At 41.3% G+C, this 26349-nt stretch overlaps 1 protein-coding gene across 1 annotated transcript in view; it reads left to right on the top strand.

Moving 5' to 3' along the window:
- Positions 1 to 26349, top strand: part of PDE3B (phosphodiesterase 3B) — a 276021-nt gene that overhangs the window by 237095 nt on the left and 12577 nt on the right. The window contains exons 11-12 of the mRNA XM_038405653.2: positions 8023 to 8136; positions 17693 to 17892. Of these exons, the coding sequence (XP_038261581.1) occupies positions 8023 to 8136; positions 17693 to 17892 (314 nt within the window). The remainder of the gene's footprint in view (positions 1 to 8022; positions 8137 to 17692; positions 17893 to 26349) is intronic.

Raw genomic sequence — 26349 nt, 5'->3', positions numbered from 1 at the left:
GCAACATATTCCCTATTACACCTGCCTATGAAAGTGGCATTCTTGGTCGCTATTACCTCAGCCAGAAGAGTAAGAAAATTGCGAGCCCTTGGGCATGTCTACAGTTGTGAGTTAGAACGCATTAAAGCAGCCCCGGGCGCCCTAACTCACTGGCAAGGCACTGTGACGAAGTTCCTCCTCTACCTTGGTGGGTCTTGCGCTTATTGATGGATTTGCTCGCCTTGGAGCTTCACGGCATCCCTCAGTTTGACCGTTTTTGTGAACCCACAGTCCAGGTCAGCTTCTCCTGTGTCTGACCAGGAGTTGAGAGGTTTGTGGGGAACCCGGGCTCGCCCTCTAATCCGGGTTCCAGCCCAGGGCCCTGTGGAATGCAGCTATCGAGAGTGCCTCCTGGAACAGCTGTGTAACAGCTACAGCTCCCTGGGCTACTTCCCCATGGCCTCCTCCCAACACCTTCTTTATTCTCACCATAGGACCTTCCTCCTGGTGTCTGATGATGCTTGTACTCCTCAGTCCTCCAACAGTACGCGTTCTCACTCTCAGCTCCTAGCACCTCTTGCTCCCAGCTCCTCACACGCACCACAAACTGAAGTGAAGTCCTTTTTAAACCCAGGTGCCCTGATTAGCCTGCCTTAATTGATTCTAGCAGCTTCTTGATTGGCTGCAGGTGTTCTAATCAGCCTGTCTGTCTTGTCTCCAGAAGGTTCCTGATTGTTCTGGAACCTTCCCTGTTACCTTACCCAGGAAAAAGGGATCTACTTAACCTGGGGCTAATATATCTGCCTTCTATTTCTCTTCTGTAGCCATCTGGCCTGACCCTGTCACAGCACGCAGAGTGCCCAGACTCAGCAGCTAGAGCGCTCCTGGTAATCCACCTCAATGAGTGGAATAATGTTTGATGCGCCCCCATGTAGATGCCCTGGTCTGTTAATTCGCTCTGATTAGCCTCCAGAACTGTCCCGCAATCCCTGTTCTAGCCACTCTGGTTATCACTTTGAACTCTACTGCCCTGCCCTCAGGTGACCAACCGTGAGACCTGCCCTTTAAGTTCTCTGGGAATTTTGAAAATGCCCTTCCTGTTTGCTCAGCCAGGCATAGAGTGCTCTCAGCAAATCTTTCTAAGTGACCATGCCTCCACAAGCCAGGCAATTCCCAGTATGGAGCAATGGCGAGGTGCTGGACTTCATCAGTTTTGGGGGGAGGAAGCTGTCCAGTCCTAGCTACGCTCCAGCTGCAGGAATTACAATACCTTCAGGCAGATATCAAGGGACATGATGGAAAGGGGCCATGACAGGGACGCAGTGCAATGCAGGGTTAAAGCAAAAAAGCTGCAAAATGCCTACTGCAAACGGCCGCGAGGCAAACGGCCGCTCCAGTTGTGCCCCGCAACCTGACATTTCTACAAAGAGCTGGACACCATACTTTGTGGCAACCCCACCTCCACTCCGAGAACCACCATGGACAGTTCAGAGCCCAGTTCAATAAGCAGGAGGAGAAGGGAAAAAGCAGGAGCAAGGGTGCTGAGGAGGAGGAAGACACCTCAGAACCCCTAGATGCATGCAACCAGAAGCTGTTCTCAAGCAAGGAGGAAGATAGCTAGTCGCAGCAGCCGGTGTTTGGTGAAGGACAAACACTAGAGGAGGTGCCTGGTAAGTGGCTTTTATTTTGGGAAGGAAGTTATTCGGTACAGGCTCTTGGGGTGAGGAGAGTTAGAGCTGCATGCATGCCTAGATGTGGAATAGGGCATTGATGTGCTCTATCACATCGCGGTAATCGGCCTCGGTGATTTCTTCAAAGGTCTCATCCAGAAGTTGGGCAGTGCGCTTGCGCAGGTTTCTTGGGAGAGCCACTGTGGTTCCTGACCCAGTCAGGCTAACATGTCCACGCCACTATGCAATGAGCGGGGGGAGAAAGGGGGGACACCATTGCTGCACACAGGCAAGCTGCGTATGGGCCAGGGCAGAAGGCACATTACAGTAGAAGACCCTCCCTTGCTTCCCAGGTCACCCTCATCAGCGAGATATCTTCCAGGACGAACTCCTATGGAAAATGTGGGGACAGTGTTCAGTATAGGGGCCCCCTGCAGCTGTTGGCTCTTCCCAAGGCACAGAAACCCAGAGGACAGTACGGCTGGGAAACAATCAGTCATGCTTGAGCCTGTGCTTACTCACCATTTGGGGCTCCCGTGGGTTATGTGCACTCGCTTTGGAATGGGCAAATTATGCTATTGTGTAGACCGTGCTTGCCCTTAAGTATGGAGAAATCGTTGCTTTGTCTGGTGTGAACAATGCTGCCTCTGTTAAGTGTTGCATTTTTCCTTTACAGGTGCAACCTTGAGATCTCATCCATCCGTGTTATCACCGGCCGAAAGATCCAAAGAATTAGGAAGAGGCCATGTAGAAGCAAAAAAGAAGACATGCTGCATGAAGTAATGCAGCAGTCCCTTAACGAGAATCTAAAAGCGCAAGAGTGGAGGGAGAGTGAAAGGAGGATCCACCAGCAGAATGAGGAGCGCCGGCACAAAAGCGTGGAGCTCCATTAGCAAAGCAAGGATCAGCTGATAAGCATCATGGAGCGTCAAGCGGACTCGATCCAGGCGCTTGTAGCCATGCAGGCAGAGCACTACCGTGCCCACCCACTGCAGCCCTTGTCCCAAAACTCTTTCCCTTGTGCCACCATGTCACTTTTCCCAACATCCAGGTTCTTATCGCCACTAGCTGCCTCCAACACCTGTAGCTTCACCACCCAGTCCTGAAAATTACGACCCTTACCCATAGCACTCAACCCCCATCACCATGCATTATAGCCATCCTTAAGTGCAACACTCATTGCACAGCACTTCAGACAGGAAGGCTGAGTATGATAACAGGACATATGCAAATCTGTGATTGTACCATTCCCCACACCACCCCCTTGCCCTTTCCCAAGCAGTTCTGTTTCTTTTCAATAAATGAATTTTCTTTTCAATAAATGGATATTTTGGCTTTGAAAACATTCTTCATTATTGCATGAAGTAAAAGATACCTTAGCCCAGGAAAGCAACAGGCACTGCAAGTCAGCATAGCAAACACAGATTCCGACTAACATTGGAACCACTGCACTTCACTCCCGTGCAGGGCACCAAACGTTACTGGTGGCTTTCAGCCTCAAATTGCTCCCTCAAGGCATCCCTAATCCTTGCAGCCCCACGCTGGGCCTCTCTAATAGCTCTGCTCTCTGGCTGTTCAAATTCAGCCTTCAGGTGTTGAACCTCCGAGTTCCATGCCTGAGTGAATCTTTCACCCTTCCCTTCACAAATGTTATGGAGGGTACAGCAGGCTGATATAACTGCGGGGATGTTATCATCGGCCAGGTCCAGCTTCCCATACAGAGAGCACTAGTGGCCCTTTAAACAGCCAAAAGCACACTCCACAGTCATTCTGCACTGGCTCAGCCTGTTGTTGAACCGCTCCTTGCTTCTGTCAAGGCTCCCTGTGTAGGGGTTCATGAGCCACAGCATTTTAAAGGGTAAGCGGGGTCTCCAAGGATCACAATGGGCATTTTGACTTCCCCTACGGTGATAGTCTGGTCTGGGAAAAAAGTCCCGGCTTGCAGCTTCCTGAACAGGCTAGTGTTCCAAAAGATGCGTGCGTCATACACCTTTCTGGGCCAGCCTGCATTAATGTCAATGAAACGCCCACTGTGATCCACAAGCACCTGGAGAGCCATAGAGAAATACCCCTTCTGATTAACATACTTGGAACCTAGGTAGGCTGGTGCCAGAATTGGAATAAGCATCCCATCTATCGCCCCTCCACAGATTGGGAAACTCATTTGTGCAAAGCCAGCCACAATGTCATGCACATTACCCAGAGTCATGGTTCTTCTGAGCAGGATGGGATTAATGGCCCTCCAAACTTGCATCAACATGATTCCAATGGTCTACTTTCCTACTCCAAACTGCTTAGCAACCGATCGGTAGCTGTCTGGAGTTGCCAGCTTCCAGATTGCAATAACCACCCACTTCTCCACCATCAGGGCAGCTCTCAGTCTCGTGTCCTTGCGCCGCAGGGTGGGGGCGAGCTCATCACAGAGGCCCATGAAAGTGGCTTTTCTTATTCAAAAGTTCTTCAGCCACTGCTCGTCATCCTGACTTGTATGACGATGTGATCCCACCACTCAGTGCTTGTTTCCCGAGTCCAAAAGCGGTGTTCCGCGGTGGTGAGCACGTTTGTGAATGCCACAAGCAATCTCATATTGTATGCTGTCAAGGTTCCTTCCCCACTGTGAACTCTAGGGTACAGATGTGGGGACCTGCATGAAAAACCCCTAAGTTTATTTTTACCAGCTTAAGTTAAAACTTCCCCAAGGTACAAACTATTTTACCTTTTTGTCCCTGGACCTTATTGCTGCCACCACCAAGCGTCTAACAAAAATAACAGGGAAATGTCTTTCCCCCCAAAATCCCCCCAAGCCCTACACCCCGTTTCCTGGTGAAGGCTTGATAAAAATCCTTGTCAATTTGCATAGGTGAACACAGACCCAAACCCTTTGATCTTAAGAACAATGAAAAAGCAATCAGGCTCTTAAAAGAAAAATTTTAATTAAAGAAAAAGTAAAAGAATCACCTCTGTAAAATCAGGATGGTAAATACCTTAAAGGGTAATCAGATTCAAAACATAGAGAATCCCTCTAGGCAAAACCTTAAGTTACAAAAAGACACAAAAACAGGAATATACATTCCATTCAGCACAACTTATTTTATCAGCCATTTATACAAAACAGAATCTAACGCATATCTAATAGATTGCTTATTAACTCTTTACAGGAGTTCTGACCTGCATTCCTGCTCTGGTCCCAGCAAAAGCAACACACACACAGAGAGTCCCCCCCCCCTCCCCCAGCTTTGAAAGTATCTTGTCTCCTCATTGGTCATTTTGGTCAGGTGCCAGCGAGGTTATCTTAGCTTCTTAACCCTTTACAGGTGAAAGGGTTTTTCTTCTGGCCAGGAGGGATTTAAAGGTGGTTACCCTTCCCTTTATATTTATGACATATGCGTTATGAGAGTCGATATCATCGGAGTCCTCACTGTCCGTTTGGCTCTTAAGGAGTAACTCAACTGTCAAATGTGACATGCTGGCGAGACTCGTCAGCATATTCCTCAGCAGTTCATGCTCCATTCCTGCAGACCGAAAGGGAAGACAGAGCGCGCAGTACAAAAAAGTTGAAAGATGGCGCCAAATGTGGATGGAAGCACAGGGATTGCTGGGATGTGAACTGATGCATCATGGGGCGTTGGGACAGGATCCAGAATGCCCCGCACCCCCCTGCCCTCTTCCCACAAGCCACAGTGCCAGAATGGAAAGAGATGCTCTGTGGGTTAGCTGCCCATAATGCACCACTCCCAATTCCACGGCAAGTGCCACAAATGTGGCCATGCCAGTGTGCTTGCAGCTGTCAGTGTGGACAAACTGCAGTGCTTTCTCTACTGCACTCTCCAAAGTCTGGTTTAACTCAAAAGCGCTCTACATCTGCAACTGTAGCCATGCCCTTAGCGCTGGATCCTCCTTATACAGCATTCTTCAAGGGCAAGGTTTTCCTTCAACCTCATCCAAAGTTCCTGACTAAGGTAGTTTCCGATTTTCACATTAATCAAAACATTTACTTACCAACCTTCTTTCCAAAGCCTCATTCAAGTAGGTGGGACGAGACACTCCATTCTCTAGATGTTAGAAGTACTTTGTTTTTTTTTTATCTGGATTGGACTGGCCTTTCAGGTCATCCTCACTGCTATTTGTCTGTGGGTTAGCTGCCCATAATGCACCACTCCCAATTCCACGGCAAGTGCCACAAATGTGGCCATGCCAGTGTGCTTGCAGCTGTCAGTGTGGACAAACTGCAGTGCTTTCTCTACTGCACTCTCCAAAGTCTGGTTTAACTCAAAAGCGCTCTACATCTGCAACTGTAGCCATGCCCTTAGCGCTGGATCCTCCTTATACAGCATTCTTCAAGGGCAAGGTTTTCCTTCAACCTCATCCAAAGTTCCTGACTAAGGTAGTTTCCGATTTTCACATTAATCAAAACATTTATTTACCAACCTTCTTTCCAAAGCCTCATTCAAGTAGTTGGGACGAGACACTCCATTCTCTAGATGTTAGAAGTACTTTGTTTTTTTTTTATCTGGATTGGACTGGCCTTTCAGGTCATCCTCACTGCTATTTGTCGTGATTTCAGAAAGAATAAAGGACTAGTCAGCGAATATCCTCCTGGATTTCCCGCTATATTCATTTATGCTACTGTTTGGCTGATATGGGACCTCTAACTAAAGTGGTGGCTCACTCAATTAGATCACATGCAGTTTCTGTGGCCTTTCTGGCTTGCGTGTCCATCCTGGACATTTGTAAGGTGAAAACCTGGTTTTTGAGCCACACATTTACTTCCTGCTATGCCATTGCTCATCTCTCTAGAGATGATACCTGATTTTGATGGATAGTCCTACAATTCCTATTCAAGTAGAATCTAAATACCACCTCCAGCTCGAACTGCCTGTGAGTCTCCTACAACGGAATGGTCATGAGCAATCACTTGAAGAAGAAAAAACAGTTACCTACCTTTCAAAACTGTTGTTCTTCGAGATGTGCTGCACATGTCCATTCCACGACCCACCTTCCTTCCCTTTCTGGTAGGAAGAAACTAAAGAGGGTTTAGGCCAGTGTGACCTTTTATACTTGTATGCAGTGGCGCGAGACATCAGAGGACAATCATGCTCAGTGGGTACTGCTGAGGGAAAATTCTCCAACAATTGTACACGAGGTACGCACAACTACAATGGAATAGATATGTGTGATACATCTCAAAGAACAGTTAAGGAAAGTAGGTAACTGGTTTGGGGAGAGGGTTGGTTTTTGTTTGTTTGTTTTTACAACTGACTAGATTTTTATTTTGACAGTGTCAAAATAAATCAGACTCTGGAATTCTTACTGGTTTCAAAATAGTTTATTACATGTTCTATAACATTTTTGATCCTTTACAGAAAATGAAATACAAAACAAAAGCAGTTTGGTAAGTGCTAAACAAAATAAGGACAAAGGCAACAAGTTTGAAATGGATAAAAATTTATATTAAACACAATTAACCTGTGGAACTGATTGCCACAAGATTACACAATGGGGTCTTGGTCCATGACTAGGACTTTTAAGTGATAGAGTAGTAGTAATAATAATAGTAATAACAATTAAAACAACAACATTTAGACCAAGAACTTTGAAGGATGCAAATCAAGGAGATAGGGATTGCAAGAACATAAACTATTATATTTGATAAACTTAGAAAAAAGTTTGGAAAAGATATAAATACTCAAGCTTCAGGGCATAAACCAACTCTATCTAAGAAGATTAGAAAGAAACTTTTCCTATGAGTTAGCAATTTAATAATTTCCCATTTTGGGTTTCTTGCATTTGTGTGTATCAGACAGAATACTTGGCGAAGTGGACCATTGTTTCTATTTTGCATCCTTTTTATATTTCCTGCTTTTAAAGTTGTTTAAATATAGATCATTGTTCTGATGAATTTTATTTAATATTGTAATGTTCATGGATTAAGTTATTTTTAAATTCAAATGGTAGTTTTAAAAAATATAAAAATTGTAAATGTGAAGCATGGCCTCTTATTTTCCTTTATGTGGGCCTGGATCTTCAGAATATTAACATTCAATTATTATTTTGGCATGCTGCCAAAATTATCCTCAGGAATGCAAGCAAGAGAAGGGAAATGACAATTTGACATTTTATAACTCAGCCAGATCTGAATGAAAGTTAATGGAAGAAGCAAAGGGAATTCTGTAGAGCTTTTTCCTTACCAAATTTCAGAGGCCTGCTACAAACAATGGAGATGTTAGTTTATCAAAAAAAAAAAAAAGTCACAAGAATCTTTTATGATGGAAACTGTTCGGCAACTTAAATATGGGAGTCCTGCTCCTCCCATAATATTTAGAGAAGACAATAGAAAGAATTTGTAGTTCATGAATACTTTGTTGATTTTTAGATCACAATCGTGTACATGCCACAGATGTTCTTCATGCAGTATGGTATCTCACAACACGGCCCATTCCTGGGTTTCAGCAAATTCACAGTGATCATATAATGGAAAGTGACATGGGTATGTATCAATATTAATTTTTATTTTTGGATCTTCAGTAAATTTTTCAGAATGTTTTACTCAAACTAGAATAATTACCTTGGATAAATTGAACAGTAATCTGAAAAAAAATCCTTCAATAGTTATTAAATATTTTAAAGTTAAAAGATAAGACAGTAGCAGTATATGCCATTTGCAAGCAGTATGTACCTGATTTTAGGATAATTAATTGATTGAATAGTTGCTGTTATGCTTGGCTCTTGAGCCAAGAATACTGTTTCACTGAGATAAGTTTCTTCTTCTGAATGAGACCTATATCTTCTGCTGTAGTCAGCATGTTTCTAGTAACTAAAATACATTAGGCTAATATTTCTTTATTTAATTAGTAAATTAAACATCTCAAACTAAAAATACCTAAGATTAAACTATTTAACATAAATGGAGCTCTGCTTAATGATTCCAATGTAAAAATGAGATTGTCCTGAACAACTGATGATCCTATTTTGTTTAGCATATACAGGTATTTATCTTTTCAATGAAGCTCAGTTGAATAAGATTTGTTGTTATGCTAAGCAGTTTCATACAACAACAAAAATAGAATTCTTAAAGGGAAGAATCAGGGATGGTAAATCCAGAATTTGAAGTACCTTTGTTTTTCTAAATATGTTTGGTAAATCCATATAATCCTTTGTACTGTGTTACATTTTGAAGCCAATTTTTTATTGTACTTCGTTTAAAGAAAAAAACCTCACTGGCAACACTCCTGGAGAAGTCACACATCATAATAATGAAAATAATAATGGCTGGTTCTTCATAATAGATCTTAAAGCTCTTTATAATCTTTGAATGTATTTTTCCCTTACAACACCCCTGTGAGGTAGAGAAGCACTGTTATGCCGATTGGAGATGCTCGGCAATTTACCTAGAATCACATTGGCAGAACAGAGAATTGAACACAGGTCTCCTATTTCCTAAGAAAGGGCCATAACCTTTGGACCATCCATTATGCAAATACAGTGGAGTAAAATGTATTTATAATCATAGGTTTATAGTATCCAAGTTATATACAAGTGTGTGAAAAAGTCAGATTAATAAAAATAGTATTATATTCTCTGAGGATTGTGTGATCACATTCAAACACTGAATATTTATCAGATCCAGCAGATCTTTGAAAAACTTCTTGAATGTGCCATTGCAATACTGTCTGCATAAGCCAACCTGTGTAAATGTCTGTAGAATGGGAAACTGGTGATTTTTTTGTATTTAATGTGTATTAAAGAGAGAGATCTAATATTTAAATATAGTGCTACTTTGCTTCTAAGTATCTAAATCCATAGAATACATTTGGTAAGGTGCCAAATATGTGTGTTTTATGAACTGCTGAAATGTAAAGTTGCTTTTATGAAAGTTGAGGAAAGGATATTGCCCACAGATTTTTATACTTACACTCATACCTAGATGTACAGAGTATCCTGGCCTGTTTGAAGTCAGTAGGTGTTTTGCCATTGACTTCAACAGGACCAGAATTTCATCCAGAAACATAAAGGCCAGAAGAGACCTTGTGATGATCTAATCTAACTCCCTTTGGAACTGCCAACCCCCACTTCCTGGCCAACATCTGGCTCCTGTATCATGGGATTGTAGCCAGGACTTTCTGGAGAAAGATAGAAAGTGGCAAAAATATCTTCCCTCCCCCAAAGTAAAAATGATAAAATTATTGTTTTACTGCCCTTGAGCAGCCCAAATTTGAAAAGTATTATTATTATTATTTGAAAGGATTAAAAATAAACTAATCATACATCAAGACTTTCCTATTAATGGTCAGATGTGTAATAAATATATTAAAGCAGTAAGATCCACCTTTTATTATGCAGTGTTGAAAAGACACACATTATAGCATCCTATGTGAAAAGATAGCAACTTCAGACAGGAAAAAATTGTGTGGAGAGTTCCATATCATACAGATTTCCCTCTTCTGGCTGAATGGGGGAAGGAATCCCCTTCTGCAGTATCTCACACTTCCCACAGAGGCCTCTCCATGCGTTTGGGGAGGCCAGGGAAGAGTGGACAGGCGGGGGAGTTGCATATTGTTCTCCTTTTGGGCTGGTTGAGTTTAGGGAAGAAAGGTAATACACCACCTACTGTGATGATTCTTGTTTTAAGAGGAAGAAAAGTCCCGGACTGCCCATGGCAGCAAGGGAGTAGGGTGGGGGGTGAGGAAAGAGCGATGTGGGGGACACATGCTAGATGACTCAGTGCCAGTGGGGGAAATAGCCTCCTTGTGGATCCTTGGTATTTATGGAGTTTAGTCCAGACCTGCATCTGCTCACCATGCTGGTGAACTCCCCCTCACAATGAAACAGGTTTTGAGGTGGTAAGTTAGTTGGTATGCCTACATAGAAAAAGCTGTACATGGGCTAGCCTACCAGAGCCATCTTGAATCCAGCTGGCACAGGTAACAAAGCATTGAAGAACACAGCACAGCATGGGCTTCCTATGGGTTAGTAAGCAGAATACATACACAGGGTCTATGCTGGGCTGATACTACCATCATTGAAATTCTGGATGATTGAAGGTGCCCTTGTGAATAACATCCCAGAAGTCTGGCAAATGGACATCTGAAAAAGTCTGTGGAACCATGGGCATCTAGATCAATATAAGGCAATCAATATTACTGTTGCTTGATACTCTTATCTTCAGCTTCGACAAATCTCCCAACTTGAATTTTTTTTTCATAATTGTCAAAATGGCAAAACAAAAAATTCTAGTTTTCCAGTTTGAAATGACTTTTCATATAGAAAGTTAAGCTACCAAGAAAACAAAACATTTGTAAATTATCAAAATAAAATGTTTCAATTGACCCAAACTGAAAAGTTTTTCCCTTTTTTAAATTTAAAATGTTCAAGATTTGGACTTTTTGTCCCAATTAGGCACAGAAAGTTTTTGAACTCTCAAAAATATTCTAGAGACAGGAAAACAGTTTCCAGCCCAGCTTTAGTAACCACATCTTTGGTAACTCAATGAAAGTCCCTCTCCCCCCCCCCTTTTTTTTTTAAAAAAGTTTTCCTGCATGTGCTTAGTCAAGTGAGCCTCATTGTTGTCTTTACCTTGGATACATGTGACCTTGACAGACCCTAACATTCCATAAGCTCTTACTTCTTTATTTTAGGCCTTTATGCTGTGGCTACCTTGCCACCTGGGTTATGTTGTCATTTTCTGTGTGTGAAGATGGCTTTTATCATCTACTAATTTGAATCACTATTGAGACGAGACTTGAGTGCTCAAGAAGTTCTCAATTAAATTCTGCATCTTCTGGAATCTTTCTTTGAGCAACAGAACAAAAATAGTTCTTTGTCCAAAACAGAGGTCCCAGACAAATGAGTTGTTGCAGCTGGATGGTGCAACATTTCTGATAACTGATCATGAAACAGTGGTTCTCCAAGTCTTGCATAATCCTGTGGGTCTAAAAAGGATATGTTTCAACAAGAAGGTTGTCTTGGTACAATGCTTTTCCCACCCTTGTCTGACAAGCCTCACTCTCTGTTTGAGTGCCACACTCCCAAGTTTCAACTTCAAAAGGCAGCATTCCACATGTAATAAAAGTGCAAGAAATTCAATCTAACTAGCATGACTGAACTGAACTTTATATGTGGTTGTTAATGTTACAGTCATGGCTGTACAGTGGAAATAGTGCTGTAATACTTGCTTTTAGGATCACAGGCATTTAGTGAAACACTGAAAGTACCAATTCCAGCACACACAGGCAGGACAGAACTTCCTGCTTGACCCCTCCCCCAGATCAAATACAACAATATAATGACATACAAGACACTGTAACACTAAGCTAAAAATAGAGAACAATCTACTGGTGGAGGTGCTGTCTGCACTAATCTGCCTGTACTACAACTTTCCCCATCTAGTTGAATAAGAATTTAAAATAACACCAAAGGAATCCAGGTGGTTTGCCATCTTTGCAGTTTCTGTATTGGTCTGCCTGCTCAAGTCCTCTATTCAGTCATGGAGACACCACTCGTAGTTGGATATCAATTATCAGTGAGTGCAGCTAAATTAGGCCTATCCATTGTGGACATATTTTCTGTTGAAGACTACAGTATGTTGAGGGCCTGAGGATACTCTGGAAATTCTATCTCGATAACAGGTCTCCTGTTAAAAGCCACAAGAAACTGCTAGGGTACCACCAAATACTCCTCTACTTCCCTTTGGGATGGTTGTTGAACACTGTGTTTGCCCTCCCCTTTCTTTCAATGAATCTGTGCACCAGTTCTCAATGCACTATAAAGGAGTGAGTTCTTGCTTTTTGTATGAGCAAGAATAGGTTGCTTAGTTTTTTAATTACCATGTAAAATTCCCTCCAAAAAGGGGTAAGATTGGGATGCTTTTCCAGTTGTCACCCACCTTTGGATAGCCATACCTTTTTTCCTTCCTGGATGGGCATGTAGTTTTCCTTTTTTTTCCTGGCATCTTGAACCAAAAGCAAGCATGCCAGGCCCATCTATTCTTCCACCTTCTGGAATGCTGTCCTCAGGTCACTGATACAAGACTCCACCATGTGTAGGCACAGGAAGCCTTGCTAATTCTTCAAGTCACAGGGAAGCATGGGTTTGCAGAGTTCAAAAATAATCGCACAAGGAGAGTAGTGGACAGTTTAATGCCAGCTGGTATTATATGCAAAAATGACAAAAAGTATGTTTGTATTCTAGTTTCACTGGTCTTCACTGACTAAGATGCTAAGTATGAAACCAATGGTACAGTTTACTCTCTCCACTCCCACATTACTCGCAGGGTGGGTGACACTGGTCCTCACCTTGGTTATCTGGAGTTGTTTGCAAACCTTATGTAATAACCAGGATTCAAATAACTTACTTTGATCACTGCAGATGCTGCTTGATTGGACCAAACTGCAACATTGCATGTTCAATCAAGGCAGCTGTAACTGTCTGAGTCCTTTTATCCTTCAGTGTCTGTGCCATGCCATACCTTGAGAAGGTGTCATATACACTACCACAATACTGATTTTCAACCAGCTTTTCTCATAGTGGGCCTTCAAGTCAATCTATATGAACTTCCAGGGCTTACTAGGTTGGAACATTTCCACTAAAAAAGTACATCTCTTTTCTGATGCTTTCCTTGCTTTCCAGATAAAACTGGTAAGTACCCCATCCTTAACATCTGCAGCCATGCCTAGCCAAAAAAATCAATTGGATACCCAGTTCAATGTCTTTTCATGCACCAAGCAACCTATTGCTTTGTTGTCATGAAGGCACTCCAGTACTGTTCTCTGAAAACTTGCTGACAAAACAATCCTGTTATCTTCATACACCAGCAAATTGGTAGCCAGATCAATGGATAATCATTCCTGAATGGCATTGAGCTTCCCCAGTCTGTGTCTACTTTGGTAAATTTATTGGTGCACTGAACATAACTCAGGGTCCTTAGGCTTGTTCTTGCAAGATGTCCTCACAAGATCAGGTTGAGTCTATTTTCACTGTTCTCACACAATTGACAGCATATGTAATCACATTTTGCTTTCCAGGTTTATGGTGAACTGTTAATGTGTATACTGACGGTTTGTAAATCCTTCTCCACAAGCATTGAGTTGTGCTTTGTAAGGACACTACAGGGCACTGTGGTCTGTGTACACTGTGAATTGCATACCTCATAAATAGGAATGATAGGCCTTGACACTCCAGTTCTGGCACAGTAGCCAGAAACTCCAGTTCTGTAGCTGAATACTAGGTTTTCCTCTTGTTTAATTTGCAACCTTCAAAAACCACTGGTCTGTGCCTACCACGCTCATCAATTTGTTCAAGTGCAAATCTGACAGCAATCTCTGAGGCATCACAGGTTACCGCAAATGCATGGAATGGATCTGGGAATTTAAGCACAGCGTGATTTAGATGTCCATCCTTCAGTGATTCAAAAGCTTTAGGATATTACTCTGTCCAGACAAAATCGCTCTTATTCAGCTGATATAACGGCACTGCCTGCTTTGTGGGCAGTATTTTTTTTTACAGTATCGTATTATCTTCTAGCACTACCAGTTTTCTTGTCCTTATTTTGCTAACTGTTATAAATGTTGGATTTCTAATGTCTTCTGGATTGTGTCCTGGCTGCTGGTTTTTCCCTCTCTTAACTGCTGAATCTTATTCTCTTTGCTGCTAGCTATCCCATCTCTTGACTATGTCCTGGATCTTTTCCAGTGTTGTGAAGTTTCATACATGGGGTAGAGTAGATTTGGAACTTACATTTTCAAATCCATTTGACCAATGGCATTGTGCTTTGTCGCATGCTGATATCAGCACAATGGATATTGCAGTAATCAAAATATTAGCAGCAGCAGTGATTTGATGTCAGTGTGCTAAATGTTGCTAGTTGGAAAATAAAATAATGCCATTTTAGCAAGTTTGTAAAAGCATAGAATATCAATATGTGTGTCTGAAAGTACTGTACAGAGACTACTGCATTCTGATTAAAATAATTGGCTTCATATACCTCTATGCATACATACCATGTGTATATATGTGATCGATATGCAGCTAAATATGTATACTCAGTTCAAAAGCAGCATTGTACTCACAATGGTCTCATGAGTTTCATTTAGACTCTTGAAAAAGTAGCTAAATAATATTATTAATATATTCTTAAAAAATTATAGATAATGAACTATCCATTTTAGTTTTCTAGGGGGTATATAGTAGAGTTGATCAAAAAGGTGGGGATCCCTTCCCGTGAAAATTTTTGAGGTTTTGCAGAAAAGGTTCATTCTAAAGCAGGCCAGAATGTTAAAACAGAGACAATTTTTGCAGAAACGGATTTTAAAAGAAAAATTCCATTTTGGGGAGCCTAAATGGAATTTTTTGGCTTCCTGGCCACCCCAAGGGAATGTTCTTATTGATTTCACTGACATTGAGAAGAGCCTTCTAGCCCCACTGGCAGAGAGCCTGGCCACTTTGTCTTCCCACTAGCCACCCAAGCTCTGGGAGCCAGAGAAAAAGTGATGTTCCCTGGAGCTACAAAGGCAGGGAGTCCGAACACCCTTCTCTGTCCCTGGAGCTAGATGGGAAAGTGATGTTTGACAAAGACTTCATTGAATCTGTATTAGATTTAGCAAATCATTTTGTTCTACGAATCAGTATTTTCTAATCAAACATAGTTCGGAAAATTTTCAATCACTTCTAGTATATAGTCTAAATTGTGTAAATCTAATAGGCTTTTTTTTTTTAGTAGCTGTGAATTCTAGCTTCTTTTCACCCTGCTAGCTCTTTCTACACCTTTAACAGTGAATACGGATTCCCATACCTTTAAAGTATGTAGCCTTTACTGATTGTGGAACAAACAGTTCCTAATAGCTGTCTTTGCTCTGGTGTTGTTTATTTGATGAGGTTGGAAGTTTTGCCAGAGCAAACTAGTCCCTAGGGTCATTTAATTAGATATCCTTTTAGCAGCAAAATTGTTTATTAGGGCCAGATTCTTGACACCCTTATTCATGTTGAGTAGTACCTTACTCCACAGATGGTCTCACTGATTTCAGTAAGGTTCTGTACTACTTAATGTGAGTAACAGTGTAAGAATCTGTCCCAAAATTAAATACATTTTTCTGTGAATATATACAATCTTATTTTTCAGTTGTGTGACATTCTGTTGAGGTCTTCAACAATTTTTCATTGGAATGATCAGTCAACTGCACAATCATATCTGATACTTAGATTCTGCATCTTACCATTTTTGTGAGATTTTCTAATCTGAGATAATGAGAAAAAATAGTTTTTTTTCATATTAATATATCTCTATTTATAAAGAATGTTTTTAAAATCTACAATATGGCTGTATGTCTTCTCTCTAGGACTGAACAAATACAAAGTAAAGAGAAAGTTCCTGCCCCCAAGATCTTACAATCTAGTAAGATGGTAAATTAGTGATGCGGGAGCTGAAACTGGGACTGGCCCAACTCCTCTAATATTTGGGGGACTATCGAATATCTGTTTGATGTGAACAACTTTTAATCCCTGCTGAGCTGAACAAGATTCAGACTGGTGATCTACAGTTGAAAGGCTCCGTACCTCATTAACCGTGCCCCAAGACATCCATTTTCTGTAATCACTAACATTATACCACTTGAGAATGAAGCTTGCTTTCTGGAAAGAGGTGTTTGTTGTTCTGCCTTTTTTGTTTGTTTGTTTGAATTTATACTGGCAGAGTCTTCCACTCAGCACATGGGCAAAAGCTCCCACATGTTGCTCTCAGTCTCAAAAAAACTGTCTGCTGCACCCTTTTCTTAAAGAGATGGCTCCCACTAACCAAAATATAAACACTAAAAATCTAAATTCACTTGTAAATATAATTCTACTGTAGAATAAAACAATTGTAATTCTCTATAATTACTCCAATGTCCTTTACACTAACTTTTATACATATATGTATCTATTTTTTTCACCTCCTCCTCCTGGATCATTAGAAGGATTTGAACCCACAAGCTTCAGATTCCGCTGCACAGACCTTCAGCTGTAGGAGAGGTGGTATATGGATCAGCTCATACAGGGAGATGCAACAAACACATTGCCATTGGGTCTCACAAGTATTTGAGATAGAAGTGGCACACTTGGTGTCAGTATTGCTGGTTTACTACTGTCTCAGAGAAGATTATGATCTAGTGGTTACAGACAACATAGCCAAATGTAACAACACCCCTTCGTGGGACATCTGTGTTGATTGATCCTGGATGTACAAGCATGAGCTTCTACCATATCAGCTAAAGAATCAGATCTCTTATAACAGAAGTAGTAGCAGAGTCATAAACCTCTAAATGTAGTCTAGCTGCACAGAGCCGTGGTTTGTTCATGTTGATTACGGAAGTATCTAATTTGATTTTGAAAGATTGTGTGGCAAAGTAGATCAGCCTTGGCTCTTTTGTATTAGAGAGCTAGATTCTGTTCCCAGCTCTGGCTGAAGTGATCTTGTGTAAGCTCTGATTTACCTTACTTGTGAAATAGGTGAATGATAGTTACTTACCACCATTACAGTATGAGACCTTGGCTCATAATAAGGGTAGTGAAGAGCCCAGAAATATTAGCAGCAGTCTAGAAGAGTTGGGGATTCTAGGCTTCCAGTTTAGTGCAGCTGCTTATAAGCTACAGAGCATTATGTGAAGTCTCTCTCCCTTCTCCCACCCTGCCAACATCTTGTGAGAGCCAGAATTTTTGCATGCTTGCAAGAGTTGGAAATGCTGAATCTTTCCCTCTTGAGAAGCTGTATTATGATGATTACATCACTTTACTACACACTAGTAACATCAAAATCTCTTCTGAATTACCCGTTTATGTAGAAACATATAACTGATTGACTGCAATACATCCAAATATTTATACATTAATAAACAATTAATTTTAACTATAAAATATTTTAAACAACAAAATTTACTCCAAAAAGCACAAGGATGGTTGTGAATCTTAATATAATTTATAGAATGTGTTGTATAATGAATGTTAATATAATTTTGACAATACTAATGAAAAAGTTATTCCTGAATAACATATTTTGATGCTTTCATTTTTCCTAGATGCAGAGAATGATATTTCCCCTGGTCGAGTCAGTTATATTTCTTCAAAGAGCTGCTCTATTGTTGATGACAACTATGGATGCATGGCATCAAACATTCCTGCCCTGGAGTTGATGGCTCTGTATGTAGCAGCTGCCATGCATGATTATGATCATCCAGGTCGTACAAATGCTTTTCTAGTGGCTACAAATGCACCTCAGGTAGGAAATGTTTTACTGGAAAGCAAAAATTAAAATTTCCAGCTTTCTGATACATAAGAGAAATAATGAACATAGATTTTACTCTATAAATCTGCTACTTTTTGTGTAGGAGTTGGTTGCCACATTTCACAAGACCATTCTTTTTTCTTAATAGGTGAGCAAGGAAACTGCTTTGGGTTACTTTTATAATACCTTTTAACTTGAGAAATCCCAGAGTGGTATGTGGGGGTGTGTATAAAATAATTTTCAAGTCACAAACTTGTAAACAATAAAATAAATAAATGCAACTAAGCAAAAGACTTGTTACAGATAGGGCTGGCCTTTTGGACTTGCCAAGCCTATGATTATGGATATTCCAATTTTTTGAAACTTTCCAATGTCAGTGGTGCTCTTTGCCATGATTTCAAAACAAAACGGCCTAGTCTAACCTTTTGTGTTGCATAGGTTGCCTTTTAAATGTAAACTGATCAGTGAATTTGAAGAGCAAGCTGAGGAGATGCTAAAAGGAGAACATAACATGAGATAGAACAAAGATGCCTTGACATCTGAGAATAGAGATGAATATGAGAAACTAAGAGGAAAGGAGATGCTGCTTTTTAAAGAAACTGAAATGCACAATAAAAGGAAAGAGATGAGAGTGAGAGAGTAATAAAACAAATAGGAGACAGGAATAATAAAAGGAAATATATTGTGGAAGAAAAAATGGAAAAAAGGAAAAAAGCAATAAACTTTTAAATTAGTTAATTATATTTATTTGTACCTCCTAAATTTTACTTTATTACCCTGGCAAATGTCCTATAGACCTGTTAAGGAGGTGGGATCAGATTGTTATTTTGAGTACTTACTTTGTCCAACAAGAAATTGGAGAAGAAAGTTTTATTTTAGAAAGTAGTTTTTGTTCTAAACGTTTGTTTTTTGACAGGTGAATGCATCCAAAAATTATCCCCTTTATAACAATCAAATATTTCCTTATTTTTAACTGTTTCATAGAGATGAAAGAAACATGTTATACTACTTATTTTGCTTTTGAACTATAAACAGTACATTATATTTTGATTTATATATGAAGTGATTGTACTCTATGCCAATGTTAATTAAGTAACAAATTCTCTTTTCTGTTATCTGTGTCAGTCCAAATGCCAGGGCATAGTTTTTCTTTGCCAGCACATAGAGACAATACACTGAATCTTTTTTCTGATGTCATTGCCTCTTATATTAAGAAACTTAATGTCTCCCAGGCTCAACTGTTTAAGTCTTGAACAGATCAAGAAAACCGTATTAGCCATCTTATTGGACAGACACTGAAAGAACATCAAATTTCATACTCTCGCTTTTGGGATCAGGAGCATATTAGTGTTTAGTAGTGTAGCCACAGTTTACATGCAAGTCACCTAAGACTTTATGGCATGTTGGTATATATATGGCTTATATACTAGGCCACACCTGTGTCAGGTCCAGCATAGCTGATTCCCCTATGGAAAGGGAATGGGACAACTTCTTGTGGATGTTGATAGATATTTCTACAGTGGGATCTTCCACCTTAGAAAATGTGGATACCTTCAAGTTGGTTTAAGCAAAAAGAGAGACTCCCAAGTGCCCTGTAGGAGATAGGGAATTTGGGACCTTGGCAAGCCAGAGTAGCCCCCCTTACTCCAGAAAGTTATCTCAAGAGTATATTTACCTCAGCTTCGGACTTTTCAGACACTCCCCTTTGTGTCTTCGTCCTGCAGTCTGAACATAGTATGATTCAGTTTGTATTCAGGAGCTAGATTCTTGGAACAGGTCATATTGTAAAGTTTGGATGGGGTTTTTAGGATGTTATAATTTTGAATTCTTCTTTGAGCGATTGTCTATATGTATTCCACTCTTGGGTGTGCAGGTGTAACCCACACACCTTCTGGGTGTGGTGTTCCGTCCCATCTAGTGGCACCGAGACCACTTAGAGAGATAAAATAAGTCTGCTCTACAGCCTTAGCTAACAGCCAGTTAGCTTTTAGCTCATGCGGAAGAGGTTCATGCAGTAAGCTCCAGAGGTCCCAGGTTTGATCCCGCCTGCCGACGATCAGGGTCTTTCGGAGTTACACAGGCACCCTCTGAACCAGAGATCAGAATGTTTCAGCCAACAGTGCCCATTGGCCCACATCTTTGCCATAGCTTCCCTCACACATAGCCTTCTGCCCGAATGCATAGAAGGATGGAGCAGGGCCAACCACCTCTCAGTTCCTTCTAAGTACCCTAGGTTGAGAGATGAAACAATTAGCAGCATCCGTACTCTATCCACCTTTCATACTGTAAATTTGTATATAATTAAATTTTATATTAGTGTTAGAATTTGGTTTCAGTTGGGTAACTTTTTATATTGCTTTTTTGTTACCTGGCATACAGACTTCAGTCTTCGTGACTGATCAGAAACCCCCGATTTTGAATACCATCCCTTATGTGACATCGTCATTCCTCTGAATGATGGCCATACTAAAAATGTTTGTTTTTTGTAGGATGGGGCATACTACAAGCAAATCCTCTATTTGTTTCTCATTTTCAAAATGAACACAAAAAGTGAGAAAGGAACAGTCTTCCTCCTCTAAAATTGTGCCTGCAGCTACTATGCCTCAGGTGTCTACCACTTGTACTCTTTCAGCAAAGGCTCTTCTCCAAAATAGTCATCAGGCAAGAGTAGGATTCACTATCACTCCTTAAGGGAACATAAGGAGTGGTCACCTTCTCCGAAATCCTTCGAAGAAAAGGAGAGAAAAATCTCCTTATCAGGTCTCTGCTCTAAGGGTAGTTCAAGGCATAAATATAGTCCTGTAAGGACCTGGGACCTAGAACCTGGATCTGCAGAGCATTCGGTAGCCAATATTCCCACAATGCCACCAGAACACCCTGCAGAAGCACAGTCGAGGAGCACTGTGGAGAATAGGCACCACAGGAAGTACCGTCCATAATACCCAGAAAGACAGTACCCTGCAGCCCTCTGATTGGCCAAATGCCCCTACTTAACCCCAGGTGTTGTCCCGAGAAGTGTCTGGGCAACCACACAGACCTTGGCCTGTTACTAAACTGGACTACTAAACTGCCTCCTGTCCTGATCTCTGGTCTCTGACTCCAGCCTGACTTCAACCCCGATACTACCTCTGATATCCAGCCTCTGACACCAGCCTGACTCTGACCCTGACTCTTGTTTATGGAATCTGGCTTTGCGATTCCTCTAACTCTGGCCCGTTGATTTCCATCCCTGGTGGGCAGACTTCAGCTCAGCTGCGACCACTAAGCAAGACTGCCTATACCCAGTCCCTTACAGGTTCTTGAGCTGACAACCTAAAGCAGATAGGTTTGCACCCTTTGGTAATGTTATCCATACTGAGTCTTCACTACAGTAACTCCTCGCTTAACATTGTAGTTATATTCCTGAAAAATGTGACTTTAAGCGAAACAATGTTAAACTAATCCAATTTCCCATAAGAATTAATGTAAATGGGGGGGTTAGGTTCCAGGGAAATTTTTTTCAGCAGACAAAAGACTATACACACACACACAGAGTATAAATTAAACAAACAATTTAATACTGGTACACAGCGATGATGATTGTGAAGCTTGATTGAGGTGGTGAAGTCAGAGGGTGGGATATTTCCTAGGGAATGCCTTACTGCTAAATGATGAACTAGCAATCAGCTGAGCCCTCAAGGGTTAGCCTGTTATTAATGTAGCCTAACACTCTACAAGGCAGCAGAAATGGAGGAAGGGGAGACAGCATGGCAGATGGAGACACACACCATGTGTGAGAGAGAGAGAGAGAGAGAGATGCGCGTTGCCCCTTTGAGTATGCTGACCCAATTCTAAGTAAACTACCTTTTTAAGTAGATCAGCAAGCTGAGACAGAAGCTGCTGCCAGGAAGTTCCCTCCGTCCTGAGCCCTGTCGCGTATCCACTCCCTGCTCTATGGAAATGGGGTAAGCGGGGTGCAGGAGTAGGTGGGAGGGGGACATCCTGACATTAGGACCCCTTTTTCTCCTCCCCCATCCTCCTGCACAGCAAGCAGGAGGCTCTGGGGAGCAGCTCCCAGGCAGAGGGCAGGAGCAGCACATGGCAGTGGGGCAAGGGACAGCTGAACTGCCGGCAATTGATAGCCTGCTGGGCGGCTGCTGCACAGGGCATTTAGGGGAGCAGGGAGCTGATGGGGGGCTGCTGGTCCACCCAGGTTCCAAGCCCCCAACAGCTAGCTCCAACAGGCTGCTCTTCCTGCAAGCCATGGACAAAGCAGGCAGCTGTCAAACGATGTTATAAGGGAGCATTGCACAACTTTAAACGAACATGTTCTCTAATTGATCAGCAATGTAACAATGAAACAACATTAACCAGGATGACTTTAAGTGAGGAGTTACTCACTTAAGCATCTCAGCATCATATTTGGTGCAGTTGGTCTTGGCACACTGACTTTGTTGGTACCAGTAGTCTCAGTACATCATTCAGCACCAAAGCTCTCTGAATTGGTGTCTTTTGTACTGACCATGTCCACACCCAACTTTATGGCACCAGGGAATTTAATGCTGTCAGATTTCCCAGAGTCCCACACTGGCACAATGAGTCATAATACTGCTGTCAGTACTGGGTCGGCTAACAAGTCGGTACAAGGCATTTCTTCTGGTCTATTGTTGAAGGATTCAGGAACAGACCACCCTGGGACTCCTGTTAAAATGTCTCCCCCTATGAAGAGGGGATTATTCTTTTTCTTCATCACCCTCAGGTGAAAGTAAAGAGAGTTCTTCTTTGTACTCCCCAGCCTTTTTCACACCTGGTGGGGTTTCTAGGGCTCAGGCAGAACTAAGGAAGACATATGGAGATAGTCATATTGGTATACCCCCTCTGGCCTCCCAAGCAGTTTGCCTGTGATCCACACTCATGGCCATACTGGGTTCTGAAAATCGAAGAAGACATGTGTCATCTACACAGCCCAGAAGGAGGTCACTTTTTTCAGTAGAATCTACCAGACCTCATACAAATCAACAGCCTTCTGTTTCTCCTGTCCAGCAGCAGCTCCACTGTTCTGAGGAGGAACAGATTCATCGCACTGATATTCCTCCTCCTGCAATATCATTGTATTCACCTGATGAGGCTGTAGCTTCATCTTCATCAACTCCTCCAGATGATTAAAGAACATTTCAGAAGCTTCCTAAGAGGTTGACTGAAGCACTTGGTGTGTTTCATCTGGCATGTTCTGCATTCTTATCTCTAATCCAGAGCAAGTCTATACAGGTCATGGTAGACAACATGGTAGACAACACCGTTATAGTGTTCTCTATAAACAGGCAGGGAGGAAGCAGATCATCTCCTCTACGTCAGAAAGTGATCCAGCTATTGGAATAATCATCTACCAGGACTAATGAACACCCTTGCAGATCAGATCAGCAGACATTTTTTTCCAACCACAAATGGTTTATTAAGAACCCTATTATTCAACAGATTTTCCAGAAGAAGGGTCACCCAGTCATGGACTTGTTTACCAAATAAATGGGGGGAGTGCAGGAAAGGAAAAAGCAACATTTTTTTGATGAAGAGGGGGTCAGAGTCAAGGGTCTCTATCGGGTGCTTTCCTAATACCATGGTCTCAGAGCCCGATGTATGCTTACCCACCAATTTTTTTTTAATACCGTGTACTCTGAGAAAACTCAAGCAGGATGCAGCAATGTTGATATTAAAACCACCAGACTGACCCAGATAATTCTGGTTCCCAGAGCTACTGAGGCTGTCGATACAGACTTCAGTAATGTTTCCACTAGTCTCAGATTTGATCTCTGAAGACAATGGGAAGACCCCTCATCCAGGCCCACAATCTTTGCCCCTTGCAGCTTGGATGCTAACTGCTTAACTGATGTTAAGATGCCTTGCTCTAGATATGTCCAGAATATTTTGATAAATAGTATGAAGCACTCCATTGAGACTTACAATGCCAAATAGAAACAATTCCCAATTTGGGCAAACAACGTTATGTCTCAGCCTTCCTAATGGACATTCCATTCATTGTGGATTAGCTGTTCTCACTAAAATCATCTGGACTTTCTAATTGGTTCTATGAAAGTTCATCTAGCAGGTATATCTCTGTCATCCTCAAATTCAAAATTGCATAGTATTTTCACGTCCTGTGGTGTCTAGGCTTTTGAAGGGGTTTGTGCATGTATTCCCTACAATTAGAGAATCCCCTCATCTTCAAATGGCATCTTAATGTGGTATTAGCAGTGTGATGGGGTCTCCCATTTTAATCATTAGCCATGTTTTTTACATCATCTTTTCATGAAAGCATAGTTTTTGGTGGCCATTATTTCTGCTTGTCGGTAGAAGAAATTCAAGCTTTAATGGCAGGTCTACTATACACCATCTTTCATAGAGATAAGATCTCTCTTAGGCCACATCCAAGATTCCTAAGGAAAGTTGCATCTGACTTACATATTAATCACAACATTCATTTACCTATTTTCTTTCCCAAACCTCATGCTAGTGATTCTGAAAGAAAATTTCATTCTTTTTATTTAGAAAGAATCATTTAGTCTCTACTAGGTTATTTATAGCCTATGCTGAAAGAGTAAAGGGGAAATCAGTTTTCTAGAAACTATCCAAATGGATTACAGAATGCATCAGACTGTGTTATCAAATAGAGAAGATTGGTCTCCCAGTAACATTAAAAGCTTACTCCACTAGAGCTCAAGATGGATCTATAGTTTCCTTCAGAAATGTCCCCATCTCTGAAATTTGTAGGCACCACCTACGGTTCAATTCATATATTCATAAAACACTGTGTTATTGGGGAGGCTTTCAGAGCTGACACTTACTTTGGCAAAGCAATTCTTCAATCGTTGTTTGTATAGGACTCTGATTATCCAACTCCTATCATGAGAGCACTAGTTAGGAATCTCTAAGAGTGCAATACATATAGGTAATCACTCAAAGAAGAAAAAGCTGTTACTTTGCAGTAGCTGGTGCTCTTCGAGGTGTTTATCTGTGTGAATGTGGATTCAAATTGGCAAAGGAGCTTGAGAGCTAGTTGGTATTGTTCCATCCTTTTATGCCCCTGAAGGCGTGGCAGGTACGAGGGCAACTGGGATGCAGTCATGGGCCAATGGGTTCCAATATCTGGCATAGAGGATGCATGCACACCAAGAGTAGGGACCCATTGTGCTAGACACTATGCAAACAGAGGAACAGATAGTCTCTGTCCTGAAGAGATTACAACCTAAACTCTTGTTTTTATGAACATGAGAGTATCATCTGAACAAGCTGCACTGGATGCAGCAAAGCTGCTGAAAGATGTATGTAAAAAGCATTAAATAATCCAAGATTTACCAAAGAATAAATCAAAACTTGGCTTCTATTTCATTAAGCATGAACATCAGCTTGGGCTCATTTCCTAGGTAAAAGATCAGACATTATTATTTATTTAAGCTCTAAATCAATGTCCACATACTCCTCCAAAATGTGAAATAATAGAAATGATGGTAAACTCAAGGTTGTCTAAGTTGTGTGAAAGAAATGGAAATCAACTGGAGAGATTAGTAGTAATTCAGTTTTGCTGTGATTGATGTCTGTTGGTGACTTTGAATATCACCAAGGGAAGAATTCAGATAAAAATGTCAGAAAACAGATATCAGTGCAGCAGAGTACACATGACAAAGCCTATATTTACATAAAATTTCAGCTAGAGACAACATATACAGTATATACAAATATAATTGAACCCTGAATAGAATCAAGAGATTAACCAGAAGATATTTGAAGCTAATAAATGACATTAATTTGTTTTCAAGATATTAATTTAATTCAGAATATTTTCATTCCAAATCTTACCATACATCTACGTTGCACACCATTGGTGGTGACATAGAGGGTATGTGTAGTTACATGCCACAGCAAAAAGCAAGCTGTGTCCACGTTGTGGTGCATGGCTTCACATGGCAGTGAAAGGTTCTAGCAGGGAGGAGGCAGTGGGGAAATGCTTTGGAAGCTCCCAATTGCCAGAGCCTTTCCCTGCTGCTTCCCCCACAGAAGTCTATCTCTGCTGCCAGAGTCTTTCACTTCAGTGGGGAAAGGCCCAGCAGTGGGGTGGCAGCAGGACATTACCCTGCTAAAAATAGCCATCTAGATGTGGGTGAACTGTTTGGGCATATAGAGCACCATGCAGGGTGCAATATATGTAATCTGAAAGTACCCGATTTTCATAAGATCTACCACTGACTGCATGTCACAAGAAGTAGAGCACCATGCTGCCATCTACAAATTAAGCCACTGCCTTTCTAATAGTTGATATGCCACTGGCCAATAGACTGTTTAAAACTTTGTTTTTCCTTAACCCATTTAACTCCATTGACTGAACATGTTGAGGTAACAAAGTCTTTGTTGAAAACTCAGCATCTCACCCCTTTAGTTAAGTTGTTAGAACTCAGTGCACATGCTTGTGGGAACCTTTAG

Source organism: Dermochelys coriacea, chromosome 6, assembly GCF_009764565.3.
Source record: "Dermochelys coriacea isolate rDerCor1 chromosome 6, rDerCor1.pri.v4, whole genome shotgun sequence".
In the NCBI taxonomy this organism is placed as follows: Eukaryota; Metazoa; Chordata; order Testudines; family Dermochelyidae; genus Dermochelys; species Dermochelys coriacea.
Note: the sequence above shows the minus strand (reverse complement) of the source record. Positions and strands in the feature narration are given on the sequence as shown.